Source organism: Columba livia, chromosome 2, assembly GCF_036013475.1.
Source record: "Columba livia isolate bColLiv1 breed racing homer chromosome 2, bColLiv1.pat.W.v2, whole genome shotgun sequence".
Lineage (NCBI taxonomy): Eukaryota > Metazoa > Chordata > Aves > Columbiformes > Columbidae > Columba > Columba livia.
The window spans coordinates 98,769,190-98,793,734 of NC_088603.1; the positions used below are offsets into that span (position 1 = coordinate 98,769,190).

Genomic DNA, 24,545 nt, shown 5'->3' on the forward strand with positions numbered 1-24,545 from the left:
GTTTGCTGTTTAGATCTCTGGTGGTTTTGGTGTGTTAGATTTGGTAATTCATTTATCTTAAAAATTATGCATTTCTATTCCTAGTGTAATACCTAGTAAAAGTCACCTTCTGTATAAAATTATGGAAGACCTTTCTGCATATACATTATTAGAAAGGCTTTGTTTTGATGGTGATGTTGTTTGTTTTGGGGGATTTGTTATGGGGTTTTTTCCTTGCCTGTGGGGTTTTTTGTGCTTTTTTATCTTTCATGTTAAGCAGCAACGTTGGAAACTCACTTGATACCATGGATTTCCTATGTTTCTGTTCTCTGTGATTGAATATTGCAATATAAAAGACCTGATGTTTCTGGAGGAGAGTTTGTATTTTGAACAGTTTCTATGAATTCAATATTAGGCATTGTGGTACAGAATTCTCATCAATTACTTTTTGGGGTTTAGTTCTGCTGCACCATTACTTCCTTTGATTTCTGAGTTCAAAAATAAAAAATAAAAGCTGGTTTGAATATGGTTTTTTGCTTCCAAACAGACAACAACTCTCTGGTGGGATGTTAAGAGGTGCTTTGCTAGTCAGACTGTTGGGGGAACTCTTGTTCTTTCTTTCAAATCGTCCAAGGGTGGTTTTCTCATTCAGTGCAGTGAGCTTCTGGTCTCTCTGGGTCTGGCCATTCCTGTTATGTGTGCTAGTAATGTAATATGTAACGTAATGTGTGCTAGTGTTAGTTTTCAGAGGGTCACCTCGATGGTATTGCTGCTGTGCCTTCTGTAAGAAAAATAACTCAGTACAGTACATTTGGAAGTTCATAAATGAACTGTAGGTGAATCTGTAAACAAGTGTGAGGATTTCATTGTGTTCCTGCCACTTTGCCCTGAAAAAAAATACCGGTCTGAAAGAGTTAGCTTTGGATAAAATAAAAAGTGGAGACGATTCGGAAAGGTTGTTGATGGCTCTCCTCAGGAGAGCCATTTTGTCAGCCTGTCAGAAAAGGTTATGGGATCCCAACTGATGGGGCCCCGCTAAGGGCAGGCATGGCTGTTGTGAATGCTCCTTTGCAGCAGAAGGTGGTCTAGATTTGCTATTTCCCAGCTTGTCGGTAGCTGAGTTTGATGTGGAGCATTGATTGCTTTTCTTGTACCTGTTTTGATCCGTCATACAAGTCACCAGTATCACAGTCATGGGGGTAGGATGCCTAATTGAGGTGGTCTCCCAAGTTCCTTTCTAATTCTGCTTCCTATGAATATTCCTGGGTGTCATGATTGCAGGCAAGCGTCACAAGAGGAGTAGTTTATCTGGGGAGAACTTATGCTGTGTTATGAAATTCTTAACAATAATGTGAATGTAGTGCTATATGTAGGAAAGTAGGAGGCCAAAAGACCTTTTTAAGTGATCTTGAGAGAAAAAAGCTTGTGGAATAATAAGTAAAAAGGTACCTATCAAAGAGAGATTTCATTTCTCATCTGTAGTGTGCCCTGGCAGGCAGCCTGAGGCACTTCAAAAGATGCGATTGATCTCAAGTGAGCAAGCAGAATACTCATTTGGTAGTCCCAGCTTCAAATATACAGCTGAAGGAATTTTTTACCTTTGAGAAGGAAGGTATTGCACAAGGGTGAGGAAGAGTTAAGGTTATTTGGCACAGAAAGATTAGCATTAGATCCAGTAGATTCAATATATATATATATTTTATATATACATATATGTAGCTATGCAATTTCTATAAGCATCATGTAGAAACAAAATTAGGAAGGTTTGTACCTTTTAGGTACCTTTGTACCTGAAGAAAATGTCAAGTTGTAGCTGGGAGACATTTTTTTTCCTTTAGGTAGGTTACCCTTATCTGTTTCTAATACTTCTTTTCATCAGAAAATAGGGAGTGAGAATGTCTGGAAATATTTTTAAATTTAATTTAGGATTTACTATAACTAATGTGATCTTTGAATGAGTTCAAACAATATTCCATGTATTTGCATTGTGTATTTCCAATTTTAAAAGGAATATAATTTTGTAGTTGCTCTGCTTATGCTAACTCTACCTGTATCAAATGCCAGGACTTAATGAAGCATTTAAGGTTTACTCTATTTGACATTTGAATGAATTCAAACAATTTTTCATGTACTTGCATTTTATATTTTGTGAAAAGATGGTTTTCAAATACTTACTTCTGTAGCACTGTCATTTCTCTGTGTTAGCTCAAATACCAGTATTCATGCAATCTCAATGTAATTTGCAAAGAGCATGCAAGTTCTGACTTATGAAATAATGTTTGAATTCACACTTGACAGTGGACATTTTATTACCGTTAATTTTTTTATGGAACTTCAGTGCTTGAGGATCCCCATCCCTAGGGACTGCCACCTCCCATCTCGGAGACCCTTCAAGACCCACTGAATGCCCATTCTGCAATCTGTGCATCCTTCTGTAACCATGGAAATGACCTGAAGGAAGTTTCCATGTTGTGAGACAAAAAAAAAGTGTAGTTTTGGTGTTCTTTTGCTGTGGAGTTCTCTAACAGTCTTCAGTCTCAATGTGTTTCTGCAAAACCTTGATATGTAGTGCTCCTTGTCTCTTATCAGACCCCAACCAAGTTTTGATAGACAGATGTCCTGTCAGACCAAAGGTCCTTCTGTCAACAGGGAAGAAGAGCAACAAGTGCGTGGTTTGTTGACGTTGTCTTCCACCAAGCAAATATGAAGTGATTCCTCCCCTGCTAAAAGTTGTTACCTTCTTGCAGGCAGCTCTTGGTACTTCAGCTAAAAAGTGATGGAATTTAAAGGAAGATCTAATACTCGTAACGTTGAATATATTGGTATCTTCCCTTGAGAAATTTGTGTTAATTTGAAATTAAAACACTCTGAATTTAGGACATAAAATGTCTTACCCTTAATTTTAGCTGTAATTAGTGCAGTAAGAAACTCTTCTGGGATATTTAGGAAACAGGTCAAGTCCTTTCTTACTCAAAATTTATAGGCTGAATTCTGTGATATTTTATTGTGATGCAAAGCTTGTTAGTAACTGGCCTTAGGTGGTGAAACTTTTTAAGCTTACTGGTTCGAGGGATGTTAAAGAACATTTTTGTGGAGCAGACCTGGTTCTTATTCCTTTGCTGTTCACCTTTTGTTTTCAGTTTGCAGAATCATTTTAAGTTGTGTGGCTGGTACAAAGATTGTTTTCAGTAGTTTAAGCTGCAAGAGATTAGTAGTGTTTTAGCAGCAGTGAAGCCATCAGTAATTTTAATTGAAGGTTCTTCAGTCAGGAGGCTATTAAGATTTTTTTGTTATCTCTTAGAAGTCCAAAAGAGGTGGAGAGCTTTGTGTGCTGGAGGACTGTTACAGGTGCAGTTCTATAGGGGAGTGGCTTATTTCCAGTTGCACAGGGTTTTAATTTTCATTTGCAACTGAGAGGTGTAGGTTAGCTGCCTGGTATCAGCAGTTTACTCACAGCAACTGCCTCTAAATAATAGTTTTTGAGAACTTCTGTCTCCGTTCTCTTTAAAAATAGAGTAACCATAAGACAGAAAGAAAATCTGCTTTGTGGTAAATATGTAATTGAGAAGAAAGGACATTCTTGTCAAAAAGGGTGAGCTGGTGTGTTGTTCAGTACTGTGCCAGATATGCTGATGGGCCCTCATTTGGTTGCCTTCCTGCTGTGGCCAGTCCAGGTCACCTCAGGTGTCTGAGGAGTCAGTGAAAAGTGACAGGATGTGCATGCCTGGGTGAAACTTTGTCTCCAAAGGATAAATCTGTCTGTTGAAGTTCACCGTTTCTCCCTTTCCTTGAGAGAGAAAAGAAAAGAATGGGAAACGGGGTGGGTGTGGTTGACTGGAACAAGTCACCTCAAAGAATTAAGCAGCCCTGGAAAGTGGGCAGATTGCTTGTATTTTGGGATTTAGTTGGATTTAGGTACAAACATGACTGAGATTTAGGTAAACTGCATCCTACCCTTTAATAGGGGACACCCGGTTTTCACAAGGGCAGTGAGGTTTGTTTTGTTTTGAGGTACATTTCCAGGGAAGGAGTGAACAGGAGAGCTTAATTAAAGAAGGCAAAAGGAAAGTGCTTGCGGAAATCTGCTTGGCGTTACATGCTTTGTCCTTATTATTTGTTTTTAGTCTTGTTTTCCTAAGTGTATCTGTGAAGTCTGTCTGCTGACCTTGTTTCTCCAAACCTTCCTCATAAAACCTGCTTGAAGCTTTTCGCTCAACTTCAACCGCATTCAAAAGAGGCAAGGGCATTCAAAGCTATTAAGTATTTACAAACTTGGATTAAAGCAGTTGATGGATATTTGAGATGCACAAAACCAATTTCTGCACTGTAGCAACAGGTGCTGTAAAAACTGGAGGCTGGTGGATCTTGCGTGGTGTATCATGAACCACTTGCTGGTCCTGTATTCCGTTTCCTTGTCAGTGTGTAGCTGAGAACTGTCTGCAACAATTAGTGCTTCTTGCTGTGTCCCAGGGATTAACCAAAGTGGAAGATGGACAAAGGGACACTTAAAGTCCTCTGGTGGGGTGTAGCAAAGAACCAGATAATTGCCTTAGCAGTGGTTGAAGATATGGGGCACAGGATGCACAATCATGGGAAACCAGGCTTTATTGGTTCTGCTCAGCTTTCTTCTTTGCTGCTCTTCTAATTTTACCGTAAAACCTCTTTTCATTTTTCTTCTTCTTTTACATTTGTAAGTCTCACGAATAAATAATTTTAATAATGGACCTGTTATACGAAGGTGAAAATAGCTCGTGCTCTTATGCGAGATGAACACAAATACGTGTTACTTTATTGTGTAAAGCTCTGTGTGGTCCAAGTCTGGAAGAACGCTGAGCTGCTTGTATAGATGTGAATGATAAACTATCTCTAAGGAATGCTGGTACTGGTTGACCAGAGAGGTGTTTGCCTTAATTTAGAAACCCGAAATTTTGTGTTTTTCAAAACCTGAACAGTTCAGAACTGTAACAGCAGTCTTCTGACCTTCAAAAAATATTTTGCACAGTCTTCGTGTTCTCTAAAATTCAAGACATTATATTTCCAGCACTGTAATTGAGATAAAAATCATAGTGAGTTTAAAGAAAAATAGGGTATGACTTATTTTATTAAAATTTTCTCATGTGGATTAATTGAGATTTGGCAAGCTTAAAAGTTTCTCATGTTCTTGTTATGCTCTTAAATTGGCTTTCCTACTTGTTCGTAGGAACTGTGCTAAATTAGTGTAGCTGAAGTCAAGTCTTTACTTACCCCAGATTTTGGTCATGATTTTTAATGAAGATCAGTACATGTGAGAAATACTGTAGCTGATATCGGTTCTCTCCCCTATGGTGATGTTTGGGTGTTTTTTTTAGTTTGTTCTTGTTTTAAGATGTGGAACAACTGGTTCAGAGATTCTGTTTAATACACACATATACATGTAGAAGATACCACGTTCAGTATATTTCTGTATTTGTAGAGGTTTTTATGTATTTTCTTAATTTCTTTTTAGCGGATATAGCTCAGAGATACAGGATAAGTAAATATCCAACTCTGAAACTCTTCCGGAATGGGATGATGATGAAGAGAGAATACAGGGGCCAGAGATCTGTGACAGCAATAGCAGATTATATCAGGCAGCAGAAGAGTAACCCGATTCGGGAGGTCCAGGATTTGGAAGAAATAAATTCTCTTGATGTAAGTGTTTCCATTTTATTCCTTCTGAATACATTATTTTGTTTTTTTTAATGTTGAAGTGATCAAACATGTATTTGAAGTACATATTTACTACTTTTTTTCCATTCCAAAATGTTGTGAGTGCTTTTTTTAAACTGAGTGGAAAACTGGATCATTTCCAGTATTACAAAAACTCCACTACCAAATTATTTATTTTACTTTTAATCATTTGAAAGAATCATACGTTCTATTTGACATCTAATATTCCTCACTGGAAAAATATTCACAAGGATGCTTCTGAATATTGAAAAGGCAGAAAAGAAATAACTTCTGCACAGTTATTGACTGTCAAATGAATGGCACCTCTATTTAATATCCTTAGGGAGTAATGATAGTTTTTGATAATTCAAGGCAAATTATAATTTAACCTTTGTTTTTACAGCGCAGCAGAAGAAATATTATTGGATACTTTGAGCAAAAGGACTCTGACAATTACAGAACCTTTGAAAGAGTAGCGAATATTTTGCATGATGATTGTGTATTCCTGTCTGCCTTTGGGTAAGTTTTAAAATCTGTTGATTTCATTACTTCGTTATTGAAATTGTGTTAATGAGTTGTATATAATTTAATTGAATGGGCGTCTTTAATAGACTTCTTTAATACTTTCAGTGTGGTGTAACTGAAGAGACTAGATCTTAACAGGTAAATACACTGAAAGAAGGATAGGAGGAGAAAACTCCCAGCCTTAGTTTTTGCTGTGAAATTCAACTTTGATTTTTTGCTTCCTTTTTCTTTTTTTCAAAGAGTGGCTAGTATCTTAAATGTTTCTCGATGAGCATATCCATGCTTGTTCTGAGGGCAGCCAACCTGAGTTGTTATTAGAATTTTAAGTTATTTTTTGGCCCCCATATGGCTTTTCATCCTTTTCAGGAATGCTTTTTAAAAAATCATTAGTAAGAGAACAATACTTTAAGATCCTCTCTCCTGTTGTTTGATTCTGTTTGCTTATGTCAACTTCGTATGATGAGAAATAGTCTCCAACCAGTGTTAGTATTTGGTTGTTGGACAGACACTGTTCTTGAAGTAGTTACTACGGGGTTTTGATTTTTTTGGGGTTTTTTTCTTAGATATAAATAATAAGCAAACCTAATGGAACAGATCAGAGTTTGATTATTTGTAACTTGCCCATGTAACTACAGATTCCACAGCAAGCTTGTCATTATTCTCTTCTCCAGATGCCTGTTCACTTTCTAGCCTGGAGCTGTTTGTTTTAAAGAGCAGCTTTGGAAACTAAATATTTTGATCTCGGAGTGGCTGTGGCTCTCAAGCTTCCTGAAAAATTATATGTGAAAAGACTTCTGAGGGAGATACTGACTATATAATAGCGTTTTCCATTCATATTATATATAACAAAATGTTTCATGGGGAACTGGTGCTGATCAGTCAAAGTCTTCTGACAACAGGGCATCCTTACAGCCCCTGGGAGGGATTTTTGGTTTTGCTATGGACAGAGTTCAAAAGGTGTAGGGTTTGTGAGGTATATGGTAACATGAGCTGTCATGGTCAAATTTCTAGTAAGCTAAAATAAACTCAAAACGAACTATTTGACAGTAAAAAATAAATCACTATCTGCTGTCAAGGCAGAACTGTTCCCTGCTATGCCAAAATTATTCTGGCTTTAGGTAGTTGTAACAGCTTATTTTTTAAAACTGCATTAATGGTACTTATTTGCAGATCAAAATACTCTTAAATCAGCTGATTCGTACAGTTCTGTGCTGACTGAGGTGACTGCAGAGCAAGGTTAATGAGAGAAGACTTGTAAGCAGGAGAGAGGAGGGATACTGATGAAGAGATTATTAGAGGTAGATTTTAGAAGTAGAACTAGAGAGGGATAAATCTGAAATGTATGTAGACCTGGAAGAGAATGGCCTTGTCCCATTGAGCCATAGCATAGGAAGCCAAATGCAGAAAACCAAAACAAACAGCCAAAAAATACTTTCATCACAGAAGGCTCTGAACTGTAGGTAACTCATGGAAGAGGGGGATGAATGTAGGAAGTTTTATGTTATCAAGCAAATATGGCGGGGGATATCAAGCAAACATGGCATGGTTCCAAGAGGTTCACTGTCTCCATTACTTTTTCAAGAAGATACAAAAGGCAAACTGAAGTGTTTCCCTTTTGGTAGTTGTTTTTAAAAGGTCTGTCTTCAGGTGTTTGGGATTTTCACATCATATCCCTACTTTATTTGAGTTACCTGAAACAAATCAGTCACAGCTGCAGCTACTGAAGTAGAAGAATACAGAAGAGGACCTTTTGGGTTCTACCACAGGCCTACCCCAGCACATATATTTCATTATAGATTATTATCAGTTTACAAAGCAGTTATTGGGCAGGTGGCTTCTAGGTCTTCCTGTTGTTCTTATTCAGTGAAGGATTGTGTGGGATGCAAGTGGTTTAACTTGGTGTTGATGGCCACAAAGAAGCCTCATTTCACATTATGGGAGTAGTCATCATGTCTGGGATACAAAGATGCAACTTAAAATACACATCTCTATACTGGTGCCAATACTGATAGGTATAAAATACTATGCAAGGCTTTTTTTGTATATGATAAGAAAAGGATAATGGTATCAAATTAAATAAATAAAGCATAGATACTTCGAATGAAGCCTTATGATGTCTTTCTTTTTCTTGACCCTCTAAAACTGTTCAGACCCCTGGAAGATTTACCTCATCCTGCAGTGTGATAAACTGAATTATTTTTATTTCCTTTTTTGTCCTCTCCTTTGCATCTCTTAATTAGCCTTCACCAATACTTTTATTGAGTCCACAGAAGAGATACTGTTAGTGGAGAAGCTGGAACACTTCGCTAATGTTTCCCAGAGGCTGACATGCTTTTGTTTTAACCTATGCTAAAAGGAAAATAAATCAGTAGCTCATTTTACTCTTTTGTGGCATATGCAACCAGTTAGTGCTGGCTTGCCAGCATGAGTTATAATAGGTTGGAACAACAAGGTGGAGAGGAGTCGAGTCCTCTTTTGGTGTTTGAAGGTGGTGAAGGGCTTTATTTTAGTTGAGAGGTTTCTTCCCTTATTTTTTTCTACTGTATTGGATGCATGGCTGTCCCCAATTGTTTGGATAAGAGATAATAACTGGGGGGGGGGGTACAAGCTCGCAACTTTCAGGGCGTTCTGTTGTGACTGAGATTAAGGAACCACAGGATATCCCAGAAGCAGGGGAGGAACTTCCCAAGGTGACACTCAGTAAGCTGAATCCCAAGGAGGAGCTGCATGTGTTCTCCAGATACCTACATACCATATCATTGGTGGTCAGAAACCGTATTGTGTGTCTCGTACACTCCAGATCTGTTTTGAGGTTGAAATGGACAGTGTGGGCTTATTTGCAATCCATTTTTTCAGTGCTTGTGCCGATAGGGCACCTCAAAGCCCTTCTTTATCAGGGGAGATAAGATGTAAATTTCTAGTGTAAATAGTAGAAGAGGAAGAATAAATGCAAACAAGTATCCGCCTTTCCTTCCTTAAGAATAGGTATTCTTTTTTTTTTTTTAATTTACATGATTTTATTAATTAATGAACTTCTTTCTCTGATGGTCTCTTACGCAAAATTGTACTAGCATTCATCACTTCAATGCCTTTAGTCCACACTTCTAATCTTAGGGGCATGTCTTGTTGAGTTCCTTAATGCCATATTACCACGCTGGGGCAAGTTTCTGTAGAGTCACTTTGAGTTTACTTTAAAGATGAAGGATTTTAATTCTCAAATTTTGAAAGAAAAATAAAAGTACAGCAAATTAAAATAGAATTTCTGACATCTCAGTTATTTTATTTGTCTGTACCAAGACATGCTTACTGGTTGGTTTGTTGTAGGGCTGTTTCAAAAGCAGAGAGATTTAGCGGAGACAATGTAATCTACAAGCCACCAGGGGTAAGTGTAACTATGTATTTCATTTTGCTTATTGTCATTATATGTGAATATGAGCAAACGGAGACTGTACTCAGAACATTCAGCGTGTTACTGCATCTGAAATCTTAATTTTACTTACCTAAATAATGTGAGAAATAGGGTCATAGGAACAAGTGTTTCTGAGTCAGTGAAAAATATATCGGTCTCACTTGTTGCCAGTTAAGTGCACAAAACCTGTATCCATCATTTTAAGTGTCAGTGTCCGGAAATGTTTTTGGTTTGGTTTGGTTTTTTGGTTTTTGTTTTGGTGTATGTTGTTATTGGGATTTTTTGTTGTTTGTTTGGGTGGGGTTTTTTTTGTGGTTGGTTTGTTTTCTTAGAAACGTGATCAACTTTGTGTTCTATAGAAGTCTAAGAATATGAAGTTGGTAGACATCATATTTTTCAAAGCAAGTGACAAGTATTTCTGACTGTCACTTGCCTGTCTTGTGTGTCTTATTCCACAAGAGCTAAGGGCTGTTCTCTTAATTTTTAAAAAAAGAAAGGAATTAGTAAAATAAACTCTCATCATTTGACTTGAGGGAAAATTCAGTACAGAAGAAAATCTACAAGAATGGCTTTTTAGAAACGTATCTTAAAATCTGCTTATTTCTCAAATTTAGTTTATGAAGAGAGTTGCTTGCAGAAAAAAACACACACACAAAACCACAAAACAAAAACAAGCACACCACCAATAACTAAGTGGGGAGGGACTTTCAAACCTTTTTCTGCAAAACCAGAATTTATTCGGTTACCTAATTTACGGCATTTCTGAACTAAGGTGTGCTTCATCATGGCCCCAGCTTGCGAAGACACCTCACTTCATGTTAATCAATACTATGATTACATTAAAAGATGGCAGCACCAAGTTCTGAGTTAAAACTACTCGCAAATAAAGGAAGACTTATGTATTTGGATCTCTTTGGCAAAGCAAATGTAAAAATAACAGCTTCAAGTCCTGTAGGACATTAGGAGGGGTTTTTTAGTGCGTCTTTGTCCGCACAAAGTAGCTTTGTATCTGCATTTAGTTTCTATATAAATAGATTTTTTTTTTTAGGTATGGAGATAACTATTTGTCAACTCAACAGAAGTCTAAATAGCCTTTATTTGAAGCATCTCTAATTTGGAAACAAAGTATCTTTTCAGTTCTTCTTAAGTTGTCTTAAAAATTGGAATTGCCCACATAAATGAGTGTGTATAATATTTATTTGCCTGTGGTAGTTTTCTACCATAGTTAATAAAGATATTGTATGCACGAAGTTTGAATATTGGTATAAGATTGGCTTTCAATATTTATATATATATTGTTACTTTATGCCAGGTGTGTAATCTTTGAACGTAGCAGTTTCTCAACGAGTATATTTTTCTTTTCAACAGGAAAATGCTCCAGATATGGTATATTTAGGCTCGCTAACCAATTTTGATTTGATTTATGCATGGACACAAGATAAATGTGTACCACTAGTTCGAGAAATTACATTTGAAAATGGGGAGGTAAGAATTTTTTATACCATTCTACTTTTGGGATTTCTTTCTCAAAACCAAAGTGTCTCTTTCAAGGTCTCTAATCCACGCCAAAGAACTTTCTGCATGCTTTGTTTCCGCAGAAAATACCTGCCAAATAATGTCTTTTCTTTCTTCTGGAGTTTTTTGGTTAGACTTGAAATTCACTGGAGGCAGTCTGGTAGTAGTTTCGTACACTGCCAAAATAAGAAGTTACAATCACACATAGAGATTGCGTAAGAAATGCCTGGTGATTTGCAGAGTGTGGACACTTGTGTGTAAAGAATGTGTGTGGTGGTATGTACATATGGTTGTGTGACACCTTGGGTAGGTTGTATTATTTATCTAAAATAGGTACGTATTATTTATACAGATGTTATGACTAAATGTTGAATTAAGGTCTATACATGAATGTTCTTAAAGTGGTTTTTGCATCTGTTAAGACCTTGAAAAAATGCTTCTAGTCAGGGTAGAAAATACCCATGTCAGCATGTCCACGACGCTTTGAAAGAGCAAAATAGTTGTGAACTGTCCTTTAGTTATAACGAGCTTTTAAAATGTAATGTTAAAAGTTAGTAGTAGAAAAACGTTATCGTATTAACAGCTTCCAAAGCATTGGATGTGATATCTTTTTCCTTCGGTCAATCTGTGTTTAAACACTGGTACTTTCTGAATCTATTTAGCTTCACGTGCTCTTTCTGCTGGGTTTCTTCTTTTAGTTGTAACGCAGATTTGTGAGTTTGCTTTTAAAAATCTCATTATCCTTATTTTCTTTCAATGCTTTTCTGTTTCCTTTGATAACTTACTCCTCTTCCATCTATTTCCAACGTTATATATATTTATTTGTAAGATAGCCAAAAGGAGAAAAAGTGTCTTTGGTATCTCACAAAGAGTATTTGTACACAGCCACAGCATCTGCTGGGAATGCTGTTGAGGTTTGTAACAAACTGCAGTATGTTGTCCACACTGGATCAGAAACCAAAGAATCAGTCATATGATTCAGTCTCAGTTTGCACACTAAGGTTTTTTTAATCCCGAATCTGCAGCGTAGGTAACTCTGAGTGCGCACGACACCTCAGGTTACGTGACAGAGGGAGGGACGGGGTGGGATGCAGAAAATGGTGTAAGCACAATCTTCTAGTCCAGCCTGCCAACTTTTATTGGAAAGTTCTGTTGGTTAAACAAATTTTAGTGCTTCATTTGCAACTCAATATGTAAAAGATGCCCCATGTTAACATCTTTAGAAGCGTGTGGTAGATTTTCTGTGTACTTTTCCCAGGGCGAAGCTGGATTCTGAGCCTTAGAAGCCAAGGGCCATCACTCTCAGCTTCTACCACATTGTGTTGTGGTTTTTCTGGTTGTTCCCTTAACCCTCAGTTCCTGTTTACTTAGGCAGGGATATACAATTCCAATGTCACATTTTGCCTAGCAACATTTGTTTTAAAATTTCAGTGCTGCCAGTACCCAAACAAATTTAAACATGTCAAAATGGAGATACTTCTGCCTGCTGAGATTGTGTGGTGTTTAAATGGGGTCTTAATGCATACCACAATATTACAGGGTAAAAATATGAAGTGCTGTGACTGTTAAGCTGTGTTTATGGTACTAGAATACTCTATAAATTAGGTAAAGACAACAAAGTTCATCACTGTGCCTTTAGAAAATACATAGTAATGGAACTCGGAAGCAAGGGCTTCAGCTTGAGAAGACTGTCCATCAAGAGACAGTCCCTGTACTTGACATGAAAAGGCTGTTGGGATCAGTAATACCATTCGGAAGAAATCACCATTTAACCTATAATCTGTCTGTTTAGCTCTGTGTTACATGAATACAATGAACTGTGTGGTCTAACGATGCTGCTGAACTGTTTTTGAAAGGGTAAAAAGTTTCTCAAAGGTGTACGGAAGTCATGCTAGAAGGTTGCATCTAATGAAAAATCTTTTGATGTTCTCAGTGCCAGACGAGACAGTAGCTTTTGAGGGGGCAGTCCAAAGCGAATGAAACAGCTGTTCCACTTGCTGTGTGTAAAACGTGCTATGAAAGCTGGAATAGAAAAGCAAAGGAAGGAAGGTACTTCATAGAAACCAGTTAGGGCCAAGATTGGCAAGGCTTTCAAGCCAACTGTCCTAACAGCCTGTTTGGAGGTGAATTGATCTTGTGAATACGACTTGCTGAGGTTGTCCTTTTAGCTGCTTGTGAGCAGGAGGGGAGCTTAGAGCCAGAGCACCAAGCTCCGTTTGGGAGTTCTCCCTCTGGAAATGTGCCTGCTGAAGTGAGTGAGGAAATGGAGCCATAATTGTAGTGGTACAAAACAGACTTTATTTTCCCCATCCTCTAATAGGAGAGGAGGCTGAGACCCAACTGAATTCATGTGCATAAAAATGAGAATGAGCAAATATGTTTAGTGGTTGGTTTAGGGATGGATTGGAAAACTTGGGTTTTTGTCAAGAGCACTGAAGTTCTGATGATCTTTGCAATCTGCTGTTGAAAGACCACGTTTCAACTTACCTGCTAGACTTGGTTGAAGGGAAAATGACAGTCATTTCATGTACACAACATAGCTGCCTGCCTACTTATTAGGGAAGGCATTTCTTTCAACTTACTTCAAATCAGAAATATCTGAAGAAACTCTTATTTTGTGGCAGAATGAATGAGTGCGATCTTTTTCAAAAAACATAGATTTTTATTCTGATACACGCTGGAATCAAAGAAATAGCAGCACTTGTGCACCAGTTGTGCAAATGAAAGATAGGCAAGACTAGGCATTCGTTAGATGAGAAGTTATTGTTTCTTCAGTCAGGCTCTAGCGAGTTGAGCCAATGTTCAAATGTGCCTAAAAATCACTTTGGAAGCAAGCAAATGCATGTGGTTCATGTTTTGTTTGGGTTCTGAATAAAAGAAAAAATCCCAAATAAATGATTCAAGGAGTTCTTACGTTTACCTGTCCACGGACAGAGATCTTTAAAAGGCACTCGGGCTGCAAAAATGCATTTCTATGAGGAACTATAGCTTGCCTGTCCAACAAAGGTTTTAATTTCTTCATCAATTTTAGTAATATACTAACCTGTGAATTTAATAATAGTGTTATATGGATGACCAGTCAGGACACACTTACTAGCAAAAGAGCAGTACTTGATCCTAGCTGATATAGCTACATCGTTAGCTTCTTTTTTTATTTTAATAGTGTCTTATGCTAAGAAAACACCAACTTACTACATGAACCAAGCTAGGACTGGGTCTAGAATACACCCTTGACTTTTCATAGCACTTAATACTATGCTGTTCAGGCCTTATTGCTGTTTCTGTGAAGATGTGTTTTCTCAGAATTGGGCTATTTCTTTTGAGCAAGTATTCCAGTGCAAGTGTGTCCCTTCTGGAAATGCTGATAATGAAAAACCTTCATCCTTTATGTGCTGTATATGATAAGTGAAGAAAACATGGCAAAATGTCACTCAGGTATCTTAAATGAAGGGTCAGCTGTTAACATCTTTAGTCCTGTTCTTTCAGCTGTCTTTTAAGTGGAAATCTCAATGAACTTGAAAATTACTGCAATGACTTACTTAAAGCATCCTTAAGAAATGGAAGAAATGAGATTTGTCGCTTGTTTTCTGTGCAGGAACTGACAGAAGAAGGCCTTCCTTTTCTCATACTTTTCCACATGAAAGACGACTTGGAGAGTTTAGAGAAATTCCAACAGGAGGTTGCACGACAGTTAATAAGTGAAAAAGGTTTGTAGGAACGCCTACTACTTCTTGTTGTTACTGGTATAATAGTTTTCAGGCTAATTCAGTCAAGTGGAAGCAAAGGCCACACAGAGTCTGAGCCTTAAAGCTCTTGAGACCAAAGGGCTTTATGTACTTTTGACAATGAGGACCGACTCCTCTGGAAATTATTAAAATAGATATGCAATTTATTAGTAAGTAGCTATTTCAGAAATCCTACTTGTCTAAATGGCTTAATGCAGTTTGAGAGGCCATTAAACAAAACTTCGGTTTGTATAGTGGCCAAAAGCACTGTAAGAAACATCCATTATTTTGATGGTGTTAGTCACTTCAATCTATTTTCAAGTGTTCTACTTATGTAGTATTTCCACCTTTGTATTAGTTATGAAAGTGGTTAGGGTTTCAAGATAATCATAATCATTGAAAAGAATCTTAACGTGGATTTTTGTTTCCTCCCAATTTTAAGGTACAATAAACTTCCTCCATGCTGACTGTGATAAATTCAGGCACCCACTCCTCCACATTCAGAAGACTCCAGCAGACTGCCCGGTTATTGCCATTGACAGCTTTAAGCACATGTATGTCTTCCCAGACTTCAGCGACTTGTCGTAAGTATTCCTCTTTGGGCTTTTAAATTTGAGAACAACAAAGGAAAAGACTTGCTTGTATTATAATTACTACTGTGATAGGAAGATGATGAAATCTGGAAGAGGTAACACTGCCTTGATTCAGTGTCAGAGCCTTAAAGTGATATGAACTGGTGTGAAGTCATTGTTTAAATGGAGTTGCATTGCTTTATGCAAGAAGGGAATCTCACATGAAGTTTTTAGATGCTGCTCTTCTTTGAATTGAAAGTTTTGCTATTTTCCGTAGTAGTTAGGCATTCGGTATTTCTAGTGGGGATCTAGATATATCAATTAGCTTAAAACATTCAAAATACAGTGTTTCAAAAGGTAGACCCGATTTGAAATCACTGTATCTCTTTATTTAGGTCTCATTTATAAAAAGGTTACTAAAACTTGATAACTCATTAAACCATTTGCAAATTGTTATGTCATTGTAACATGTTGCTGCTATTGTGAAATATAGTGCTTTGAAACTGGGTCCATGTTTTTGAAACACCCTGTACTATATGGAATGTTTAAGTGCTGTGTTATGCAATGATCACTGTAAAACACATCATTAAGAATTCCCAGCCTGCTGGTTTGGTTTTTCCTGCTGTGCAATTCCAGCCTTCCTGCATTTCACCTGGAAAGCTGGCAGAGAAATCCTTGTTGTGTGGGTTTGCAGAATTTTCCTTGTGCAGCTTGGAAAATAGCTGATCATCAGCACGTTATCTTCTTGAAATATGTGAGAGAGAAGTATCAGGGTCCTTAAGCGAAACGCCACTTTGATATCCCACTACATCATCCTATCTCTTCATGTTGTCCTGCCTTGGAAGCAGATGTTCTGTCTTCCCTGGTTCAGTTGAAGATGTGTAAATATTCTTTTCAGGGTCCTTCAGCATGACAAAAGTGTTGAGGTTGTGTGTTAAACTCCAGTTTTTGTCTCAAAGGAGGCACCTGCACGTACACCGCTTGTTAAGTCCTGGGCTTTGCAACTTGAATTTTTGCCCATTTAAAAAGCTCAGGCTATTTCGTTTCTGTCAAAGTTGAGGATTCAAAGCTCAGATTTAGCATGTTTGTACCTGAAATGTTCACATTTGGAAGAAGGGTTCAAACCTAGCTTCTCCCCATCATTCTCTACGGGCCTATTCTTAAATTTTAGTCTCTGTTTGATGTATCTCAAATAGTGGTTTTCAAATATCCAAAGCTATGTATTTGGGAAACTCTGATAGTGACTATTTTTCTCCCTGTGTTCCATTTTCTTGGGAGGATCAAGCTCACTGCACATGCTAGTGCTTTAAAAATACAGTGGGATATTTGCATTTTGAAAGCACCCTTTTTATTGTCACTTTTGAAACAGGCCTAAAATAAATTAATATCTCATAAATGGAAATAGAAATGTTTAGTTTAGACTTCGCGTTATGTTTCTTAACACATTCTGTTTCTGTGAAACGTTATCAGAATAATTAAAGCTACTTGTGTGTTTGTATACCAATTGTTACATACAAATGAAGATGAGAAAGATGTCAGGATTGTAGACAGTTGCTTAACGATAAATAATTATTCAACCTTACTCTAGGAGATTGAGCTGATGCTTAGAAATACGTAACAAACAGTTGGGAAACAAGGAGAGCTTGGAGCTCCTGGGGTGATATTCTTTTGCGTGTCTGTGTGTGGTTTGGATTTTGGTTTGGTTTTGTTTTGTTTGTTGATTTTATAGGTAAAAATCTTAATTCTGAGACTTTCATCTACCTGCAAGGATTTTTGCCACTTTAGTACATTTTCTGGACTCTCTTTACAAACTGGCCCCAGGCTGTCTGTTGTAATCTCAGTGCCGCCACCAACCATTATGGTTTGGATATGGTGCTTTCAGAGCTGGCCCACTAAAAGATTTCCTGTCTCTTTAGGGAGTTATCTTTTTGGAGAATAGCCACTTCATATCAAATGGAACCACCACCCAATATTTTGTCCTCATACTTTGGCCACCTGGCCCTATTCATCCTGCTGTTCCAGGTCAGAAATGAGAGCAGGGAGTGTTCAACAGATGAGTTTGTAGCTTCTCAGTGAGAACTGGCTGAGCATCAAGAGGCTGTAGGCACCAAATGCCCTTGCTGGGTTAGGAGAGGAGAGGAGAGGCTGGAGGGGGATGTCTCCAGCAGGGTTGCCTGACCTGGGCCAGGGCAGGAGCCCAAGGGAAAGCAGGGAGCAGTGATTCTGTCCCTGCAACCAGGCTGGAGTGAACCCCCTTCTCTCCATCAGTACTAATTCCTGATCTTACCTGGGAAGGGGAGAGACACCTCCAAGTACCACTGTAATACTGATTAGTTACAGGCGCTGCTGTAGTGATACCCTCTGACTATGTCATGCTATAATATGTTTTATCCATAGAGTTTTCTGATGATCTGAAACACTGCGGATGGCCCGTCTGCCCAGACTTTGCCCCTCTTTCCTAAAAGTAATAATGGGTCTGATGAAAGACTCCCTACAAAACCTGTCTCCATTCATACATTACCTTTTGATTGCATGCATAGTGCTCACGTTATCGTTTTTTTATCTTGGATACTTACTACAACAACTCTTCATTTTAAGCTCTTTAGTCTATTTGACATTTCACAAATAAAATTGGATGCTGTAGTTTAGCACGTTTGCTGTGGGTGACAGTAGATGATCTCAGATTAGATTTACATTGATATCCTCTTAGTGCTTATCTCTAGCGTATATGCAATTGCTCAGGCACTAGAGAGCCTTTCAAAGATGTTTTGTCAATACTGCTACCCAACTGTCATTTGTATCTGTAAACTGTGCATTTGGAACCTGCTGTTCCCTCTTACATTATGGTTAGTGGGGAGCTGCAGTGACTATACAATGAAGTTATCGGCTAGTACAGCTCTGTGGGAGTTATTGAAAAGATGAAATACTTGCTGTGTTCTCAAGAGACAGTGGGAAGAAAAAGAAGCTGGTAGGATACCTTAACAAACCATTTGGCTTCCTGTCCTCTATTAATCACCTAAAAGTAGACATAGTGTGCCAGATAAACAGAAATTGGCTACTCTGAACAGTGCACTTTAACTCTTGTGTGTTTGGACTTAACTTAAACATGTGGGTCTTTCTGTTGGATTTGTTCCAGAGTCCCAGGTAAACTGAAGCAATTTGTACTAGACTTGCATTCTGGAAAATTGCACAGAGAGTTTCATCATGGCCCTGATCCAACTGATGTAGCACCTGGTCAGGTAAGGTTACAACAAGTATATTTAATTTGGCCATTTAATAAAGACCTTTTTTTACTGCTTGTCAGAACTATACTTTCTAACATGAGTGTACTTTTAACTTTAGTCTCTGAAAAGATAAATCTGTTTATAGAAGCATAACATAAGCATAAAAGAAACTCTTCCTTTAACTTTGTTTGGATAAAGGCAGGGAGAGCATTAGGGGGAAATATGGTACCTGTTTGCTTTGAGTAAGGAAAGAATCATTAAGTCATTTTGGTTGGAAAAGACCTCTAAGATCAGAGTCCAACCATTAACTTAACACTGCCAAGTCCACCACTAAACCACGTCCTTAAGAACCTCATCTACGCATCTCTTAAACACCTCCAGGGGTGACAACTCAACTACTTCCCTGAGCAGCCTGGCCCAGTGCCTGACAACCTTTTCTTGTTAGGACATTTTTCCTCATATCCAATCTAAACCTCCCTTGGTGCAACTTGAGGCCATTTTCCCTCATCCTGTCACTTCTTGGGAGAAGAGAGCAACCCCTTCCACGCTACAACCTCCTTTCAGGCAGTTGTAGACAGCGATCAGGTCTCCCCTCAGCCTCCTTTTCTCCAGGCCAAACAGCCCCAGTTCCCTCAGCCGCTCCTCATCAGACTTGTGCTCCAGACCCATCACCAGCTTCGTTGCCCTTCTCTGAACTCTCTCCAGCACCTCAATGTCTTTCTTGTAGTGAGGGGCCCAAAACTGAACACAGGATTTGAGGTGCAGCCTCACCAGTGCTGAGTACAGTGGCACAATCACTTCTCTAGTCCTTCTGGCCACAGTATTCCTGATACAAGCCAGGATGCTGTTGGCCTTTTTGGCCACCTGGGCACACTGCTGGCTCATGTTCAGCCGCTGTTAATCAACACCCCCTGGTCCTTTTCCACCAGGCAGCTTTCCAGCCACTCTTCCCTGAGCCTGTAGCGCTACCTGGGGTTGTTGTGACCCAAGTGCAGGACCCGGCACTTGGCCTTGTTAAACCTCATACAACTGGCCTCAGCTCAGTGATCCAGCTGGTCCAGATCCCTCTGTATGGCCTTCCTACCCTCCAGCAGATCAACACTGCCACCTAGGTTGGTGTCATCTGCAAACTTACTGAGGGTGCACTTGATCCCCTCATCCAGATCATTGATAAAGAGATTAAACAGAACTGGCCACAATACTGAGCCCTGGGGAACACCACGCATGACTGGCCACCAACTGGATTTGACTCAGTTCCCCACAATTCTTTGGGCCCGGCCATCCTGCCATTTTTTTTCCCCAGCAAGAGTATGTCCATCCAAGCCATGAGCAGCCAGTTTTTCCAGAAGAATGCTGTGGGAAACAGTGTCTAAGGCTTTACTAAAGTCCAGGTAGACACCATCCACAGCCTTTCCCTCATGCAGTAGTTGGGTCACCTTGTCATACAAGGAGATCAGGTTGGTCCAGCAGGACCTGTCTTTCATAAACCCATACTGACTGGGCCTGATCACCTGGTTGTCCCGTATATGCTATGTGATGGCATTCAAGATGATCTGCTCCATAATCTTCCCCAGTACCAAGGTTAGACCTGTGGTTCCCTGGATCCTCCTTCCAGCCCTTCTTGTCAAAGGTGTCACATTTGCCAACTTCCAGTCAACTGGGACCTCCCCAGTCGGCCAGGACTGCTGGTAAATGATGGAAAGTGGCTTGGTGAGCACCTCTGCCAGCCCCCTCAGAACCCTTGCATGTGTAAGAATACATATTTTCTCCACTGAAACAGAAGACCTTGGGCCAGATAGACTGTTCTGAGCTCATAGAGCTGCTCTTATGTTCCCATGTGATTTCAGTGCAAAAACCAATGATAGAGGTATTGTTTCCATCACAACACACTATGAAAGGGTTCTTCTGAGGGCAAACATCAATTGCTTGAATGTTTAACATATTCACTTGTAATCACCAATCCAAGCAGGAGGCAGTTTGTTAGAACATCAACAGAAGATTGATAAGTGGTAATAGAGCTTATTACTTTTATTAATGCAATTAAGAAGCAGCATTAATAGTGGCCACAGGCTGCATTTGTCAGTTTGCATTCATCACTGTTCTGCTCAAAGGTTTCCATGCTGTATAATTACATGCCTGGAAGTCACTCCTGTGATCTCCTCAGGAGCACATCTACTAGATAGTTCTCCAGCAAAACTCAGGAGTACCTCAGTGTTTAGTTTAATCCAAGAGGCAGAAAAAAAAAAGGACATCATTAGCCCCGATTCCCTCTGCTCAGCCCAGTCTTCTGTGTCTTCATCAGCTTTGTATGTTCTTGATACGCTGCTCAGCTCATATGCTTAGTGTCATGTGGAAAAGTGCCTGTCAGGTAACCTTCTCATTACCTCAGGCCCTCTCTAAAGAAATAATTGGTTTTAAACACTTAAGTTATATGTTGCATTGTCTAGGGCTCAAGAGAGCCACGCTGATGCCGGAGGAGACCTAGTGTTCTTGTGTTGGGGTGCCTTGGGCCATCCCACAACCCATGGTTGAGGGACAGAAATGATTTATGGCTACAGGCTCGTTTTCCTGGTCATCTGTGGGTTGCGTAAGGGTGGCTCTGTGCTAAGCTGTGTGAGTGCAGCCTTCCATTGCGCTGCTCAAAGTTAAAAGATTTAAAAGCATGAAAGCCCCAGAGGGCTTGCCTTAGCCTAGGAGAATGGCTGCTTTTGAATGTTGTCGTGAGTGGTTGTGAAAACACGAGGCCTGAGTTGTCTTGGCAGTGATTCACTTTAGTGGTAACTCCCTGTGTTTCTCAGGAATTTGTTGAGCAACAGGAATTCAGGTCAACAGGAGGAGATGCAGAGAACAGGGCTGGAGACTGAGAAGTAGGTCAGCTGGGAGCCAGGCGGGTGACAGGTGTGAGGGACACTATGGAGCACTTGTGGCCTGGAGGAGGCTTGGGCAGGGTGGGAGGGAACCTGCCCAGTCCCAGGGTCCTGCTGCCCAGGTGGGCACAGGCTGGTTGCCTAGAGCTGCAAGCTTGCTTGTCTTTGTTCTGCCTTGAAAAGTGCACACAGAACCTGGGATGGATGGGCCGTCTCATGGAGGATGGAAATGCTGGGATGTGTATGTCCCTTAAATTGCATGTTTAGAGTTTTCTTTTTTTCTTGTTTCCATAGAAAACTAATTCTAAAATATCTCAACATCAGTGTCACTTTTGCCCTGGTGCATCTCAAAAGCGAACACACAAACCAGACTGCTTTCAAAGCAAGTGGTAGATGGACTCAAATCTACAATGGGGTGCATTTGAAATACTATTAAGTCACTTGCACAGAAACTTGTGTGATGGCCATTACCTTTGAGATGTGCTAACAAGAGGGCCTGGCACACCTTAACGGATGGTGCTTGATCAATTTAAATATGTGTGCGTGTGTATTCCACCTGCTTGGGACTTAAAATGTGCCTTCCAAAACAAACACACAAAACAACAACAAAACCTGAAAAATGACAACACACACGCGCACACACACACACACACACACAAATACACCTCAATTCATAAGAATGCTGAACGTTTGGGCACTCCCATAATTGCCGTAATTAATGCTAGAAGTTCATTTAGCAAAGATGATTATTGAAATGAGTCTAACAAGCAATTTTACTGTTTGTTCTGTTTTTTCAGCCAATTCAGGATTTAGCAAGCAGCCCACCAGAGAGCTCATTCCAGAAGCTGGCACCCAGTGAACATAGGTACACCTTATTGAGGGAAAAAGATGAACTTTAAAAACTTGAAATAATCTTGCAAGCCTTTCAGACAGCAGCATTGACTTCCGTGTGGTGGAAATAGTAAACCTATATTTTCATAATTCTATGTGTATTTTTATTTTGAATAAACTGAAAAATAATTTTGTTTCTCCCCAGGCTTGTAAATACATTTGTTTGGTGGGTCATTCTGTACAGCATCTTTCAAACAGTACGTTCCTAATGCTATAGTAAAATATCAGAGACCCATCCAGACTCTTGACCTAACTCTGTTCTGTAAAACTTTTATAATCCAAATGAAGGTATCCCTGCCAGAGACATGCTGTTAACTTGCACTATGCCATTAAATAGGACTTTTGGGTTGTTTTCTGTGTAACCTTGGTAGTATGTGCTTTCTCTTCTTCATATGAACAGCTATCCTGGTAATCTGTTTCTTTGTCACGTTTTTCTCCAACTTTAAGAGGGTCTTCTATTCTGGATACTCGGGAGGGGAATAAATTAAAGTTTTACAGAATCTCGTGTGGTGCTTTACTGGGTCCAAATGTCAAACAATTCTGACTATTAAAATACCAAGCGAGGAAAATACATTTTTTAATACTATTAGCTGTACTTTGAATGAAAGGGCTGTATTGACCTGCCCTAGTTTCTTGGAGTTAATATTATTATATTATCCACAGGGTTGTGTTAAAAGAACATGAGTGTTGGAAACCCTTCAACGTAGGAGAGGACTAGGGCTGGACTGCCATCTTAGTTCTGTCAGTCTTAAATTTATCACTGTATGTATATGTTACAATTAGTCTTTTTGTTTTCTTTTGGGTCCCTACCATCTACTTTCTGAACAAGCATTGCAAATTTTCTGTTACTCCTTTTGTCTGGCTTGTGCCTTATTTATTGCATACTCATTGAATTCTGCTATCAAGAAGGAATTACTGCTTTCCTTGTGGCCTTTTCTCAATGAATCCTCAAGCTGCTGGGTGAAATGAACATAAAGAAAATGTAGAGATGGAAGAATATCTGCTAATTTGGGGTGCACTGCTGGAGATGAATTAGGAATTAGTACTGGATTTGTGCAGTACACTTACTACAAAGAATCTAGCTCGAAGAGTTGGGCCCCCATGGTTTAGTGTCCTTAGAAGCTTGTTCTTTGGATGACTAGACCACTGGGTTCATGTTTTATTTCTGCAAGTGCCCCAATGTCTGCAGTTCAGGGCTCAGGATCCCATCTGGGCTGGATGCCACCTCCTTGGTTATTGACAGAAGACGGGCACGGTCCTGTGCAGCTGTGGCCAAAGCTGGTGCCAAGAGAGGCTGCTGAATCGAGTCCCTGCAGCAAAGGGTGCGTGAGGTTTCAAGGAGGCGATTCTGAGGAGAAAGCTGCTCCTACCAGCCAGCGCTGGCTTCCAGACGACTGAGCAGATGCAGAATTGGTAGCAAAAATGAGTAAGATTTTGTTGACAGGTGTGCTTTTTTTGTCAGTTTTGTGAACCTGCATTTTTGAGCGTGCATGAAGTGCCTGAAAGCCAGGTCTTCTCCTGTACCATTCTCCATCTCATGACAAATGAAGTGGTTTTGGCAGCCAAGTCGTACCACCGCTGTGAGCAGGGGATGGTTTTAGGGCTGGTGCTTGTTATCTGCAGGTGGTGCAACCAAACTTCCATAGTTGTTCAGGCACCTGAAATTTTAGTCCACTCTGGCATGGTACCTACAAGTACTCATCTTACTCCTCTGAGGTTCCTACTTTTCCTTGGGATTTTTATATATATAATGCTGTTTGGTGGCAGATGTCTAAACTTCTCTTTCTGGAGGGAGATTCTGCCTCATCATATACACCCAAGGTCTGTGGCTGGTGCTTTCAGCTAGAAAGTGAGAGATGGACCCCCAAACCCCCCCATGTTTGCTTTTCTGAGTAAGGACCTGTTCCCAGAGCTTTGGGATCCCAGCACCAGGCAGGCAATTAAATGTAGCAGTTCATGAGTTATGCACTCCAAGTCATTTCCTTGTGTATTCGTGGGGGGTTGAACAGCTGAAGTCCAGGTTTGCCTAACGTGATGTTGAGTATCACTTGAACTTTTGAAGTATGTGATGAAACAGAGAATTTGCCTGGAGAGAGGAAGCATTGGACACTATGCGAGATGTGTTTCAAATTGAGCCCTTTGATTCTGAT

The 24,545-nt window shown here is 39.5% G+C and overlaps 1 protein-coding gene across 2 annotated transcripts in view; it reads left to right on the top strand.

Annotated features, from left to right (window-relative positions):
* The window catches only part of ERP44 (endoplasmic reticulum protein 44), a 53,166-nt gene extending 30,271 nt beyond the window's left edge, over positions 1 to 22,895 (top strand). For both annotated transcript variants that reach the window (XM_065052956.1, XM_065052957.1), the window contains 8 exons: positions 5,465 to 5,649; positions 6,071 to 6,186; positions 9,517 to 9,574; positions 10,970 to 11,086; positions 14,712 to 14,823; positions 15,284 to 15,425; positions 18,550 to 18,652; positions 22,302 to 22,895. In XM_065052956.1, coding sequence (XP_064909028.1) covers positions 5,465 to 5,649; positions 6,071 to 6,186; positions 9,517 to 9,574; positions 10,970 to 11,086; positions 14,712 to 14,823; positions 15,284 to 15,425; positions 18,550 to 18,652; positions 22,302 to 22,403 — 935 coding nt within the window. In that variant the 3' untranslated portion in view covers positions 22,404 to 22,895. The remainder of the gene's footprint in view (positions 1 to 5,464; positions 5,650 to 6,070; positions 6,187 to 9,516; positions 9,575 to 10,969; positions 11,087 to 14,711; positions 14,824 to 15,283; positions 15,426 to 18,549; positions 18,653 to 22,301) is intronic.
* Positions 22,896 to 24,545: the final 1,650 nt, after the last annotated feature.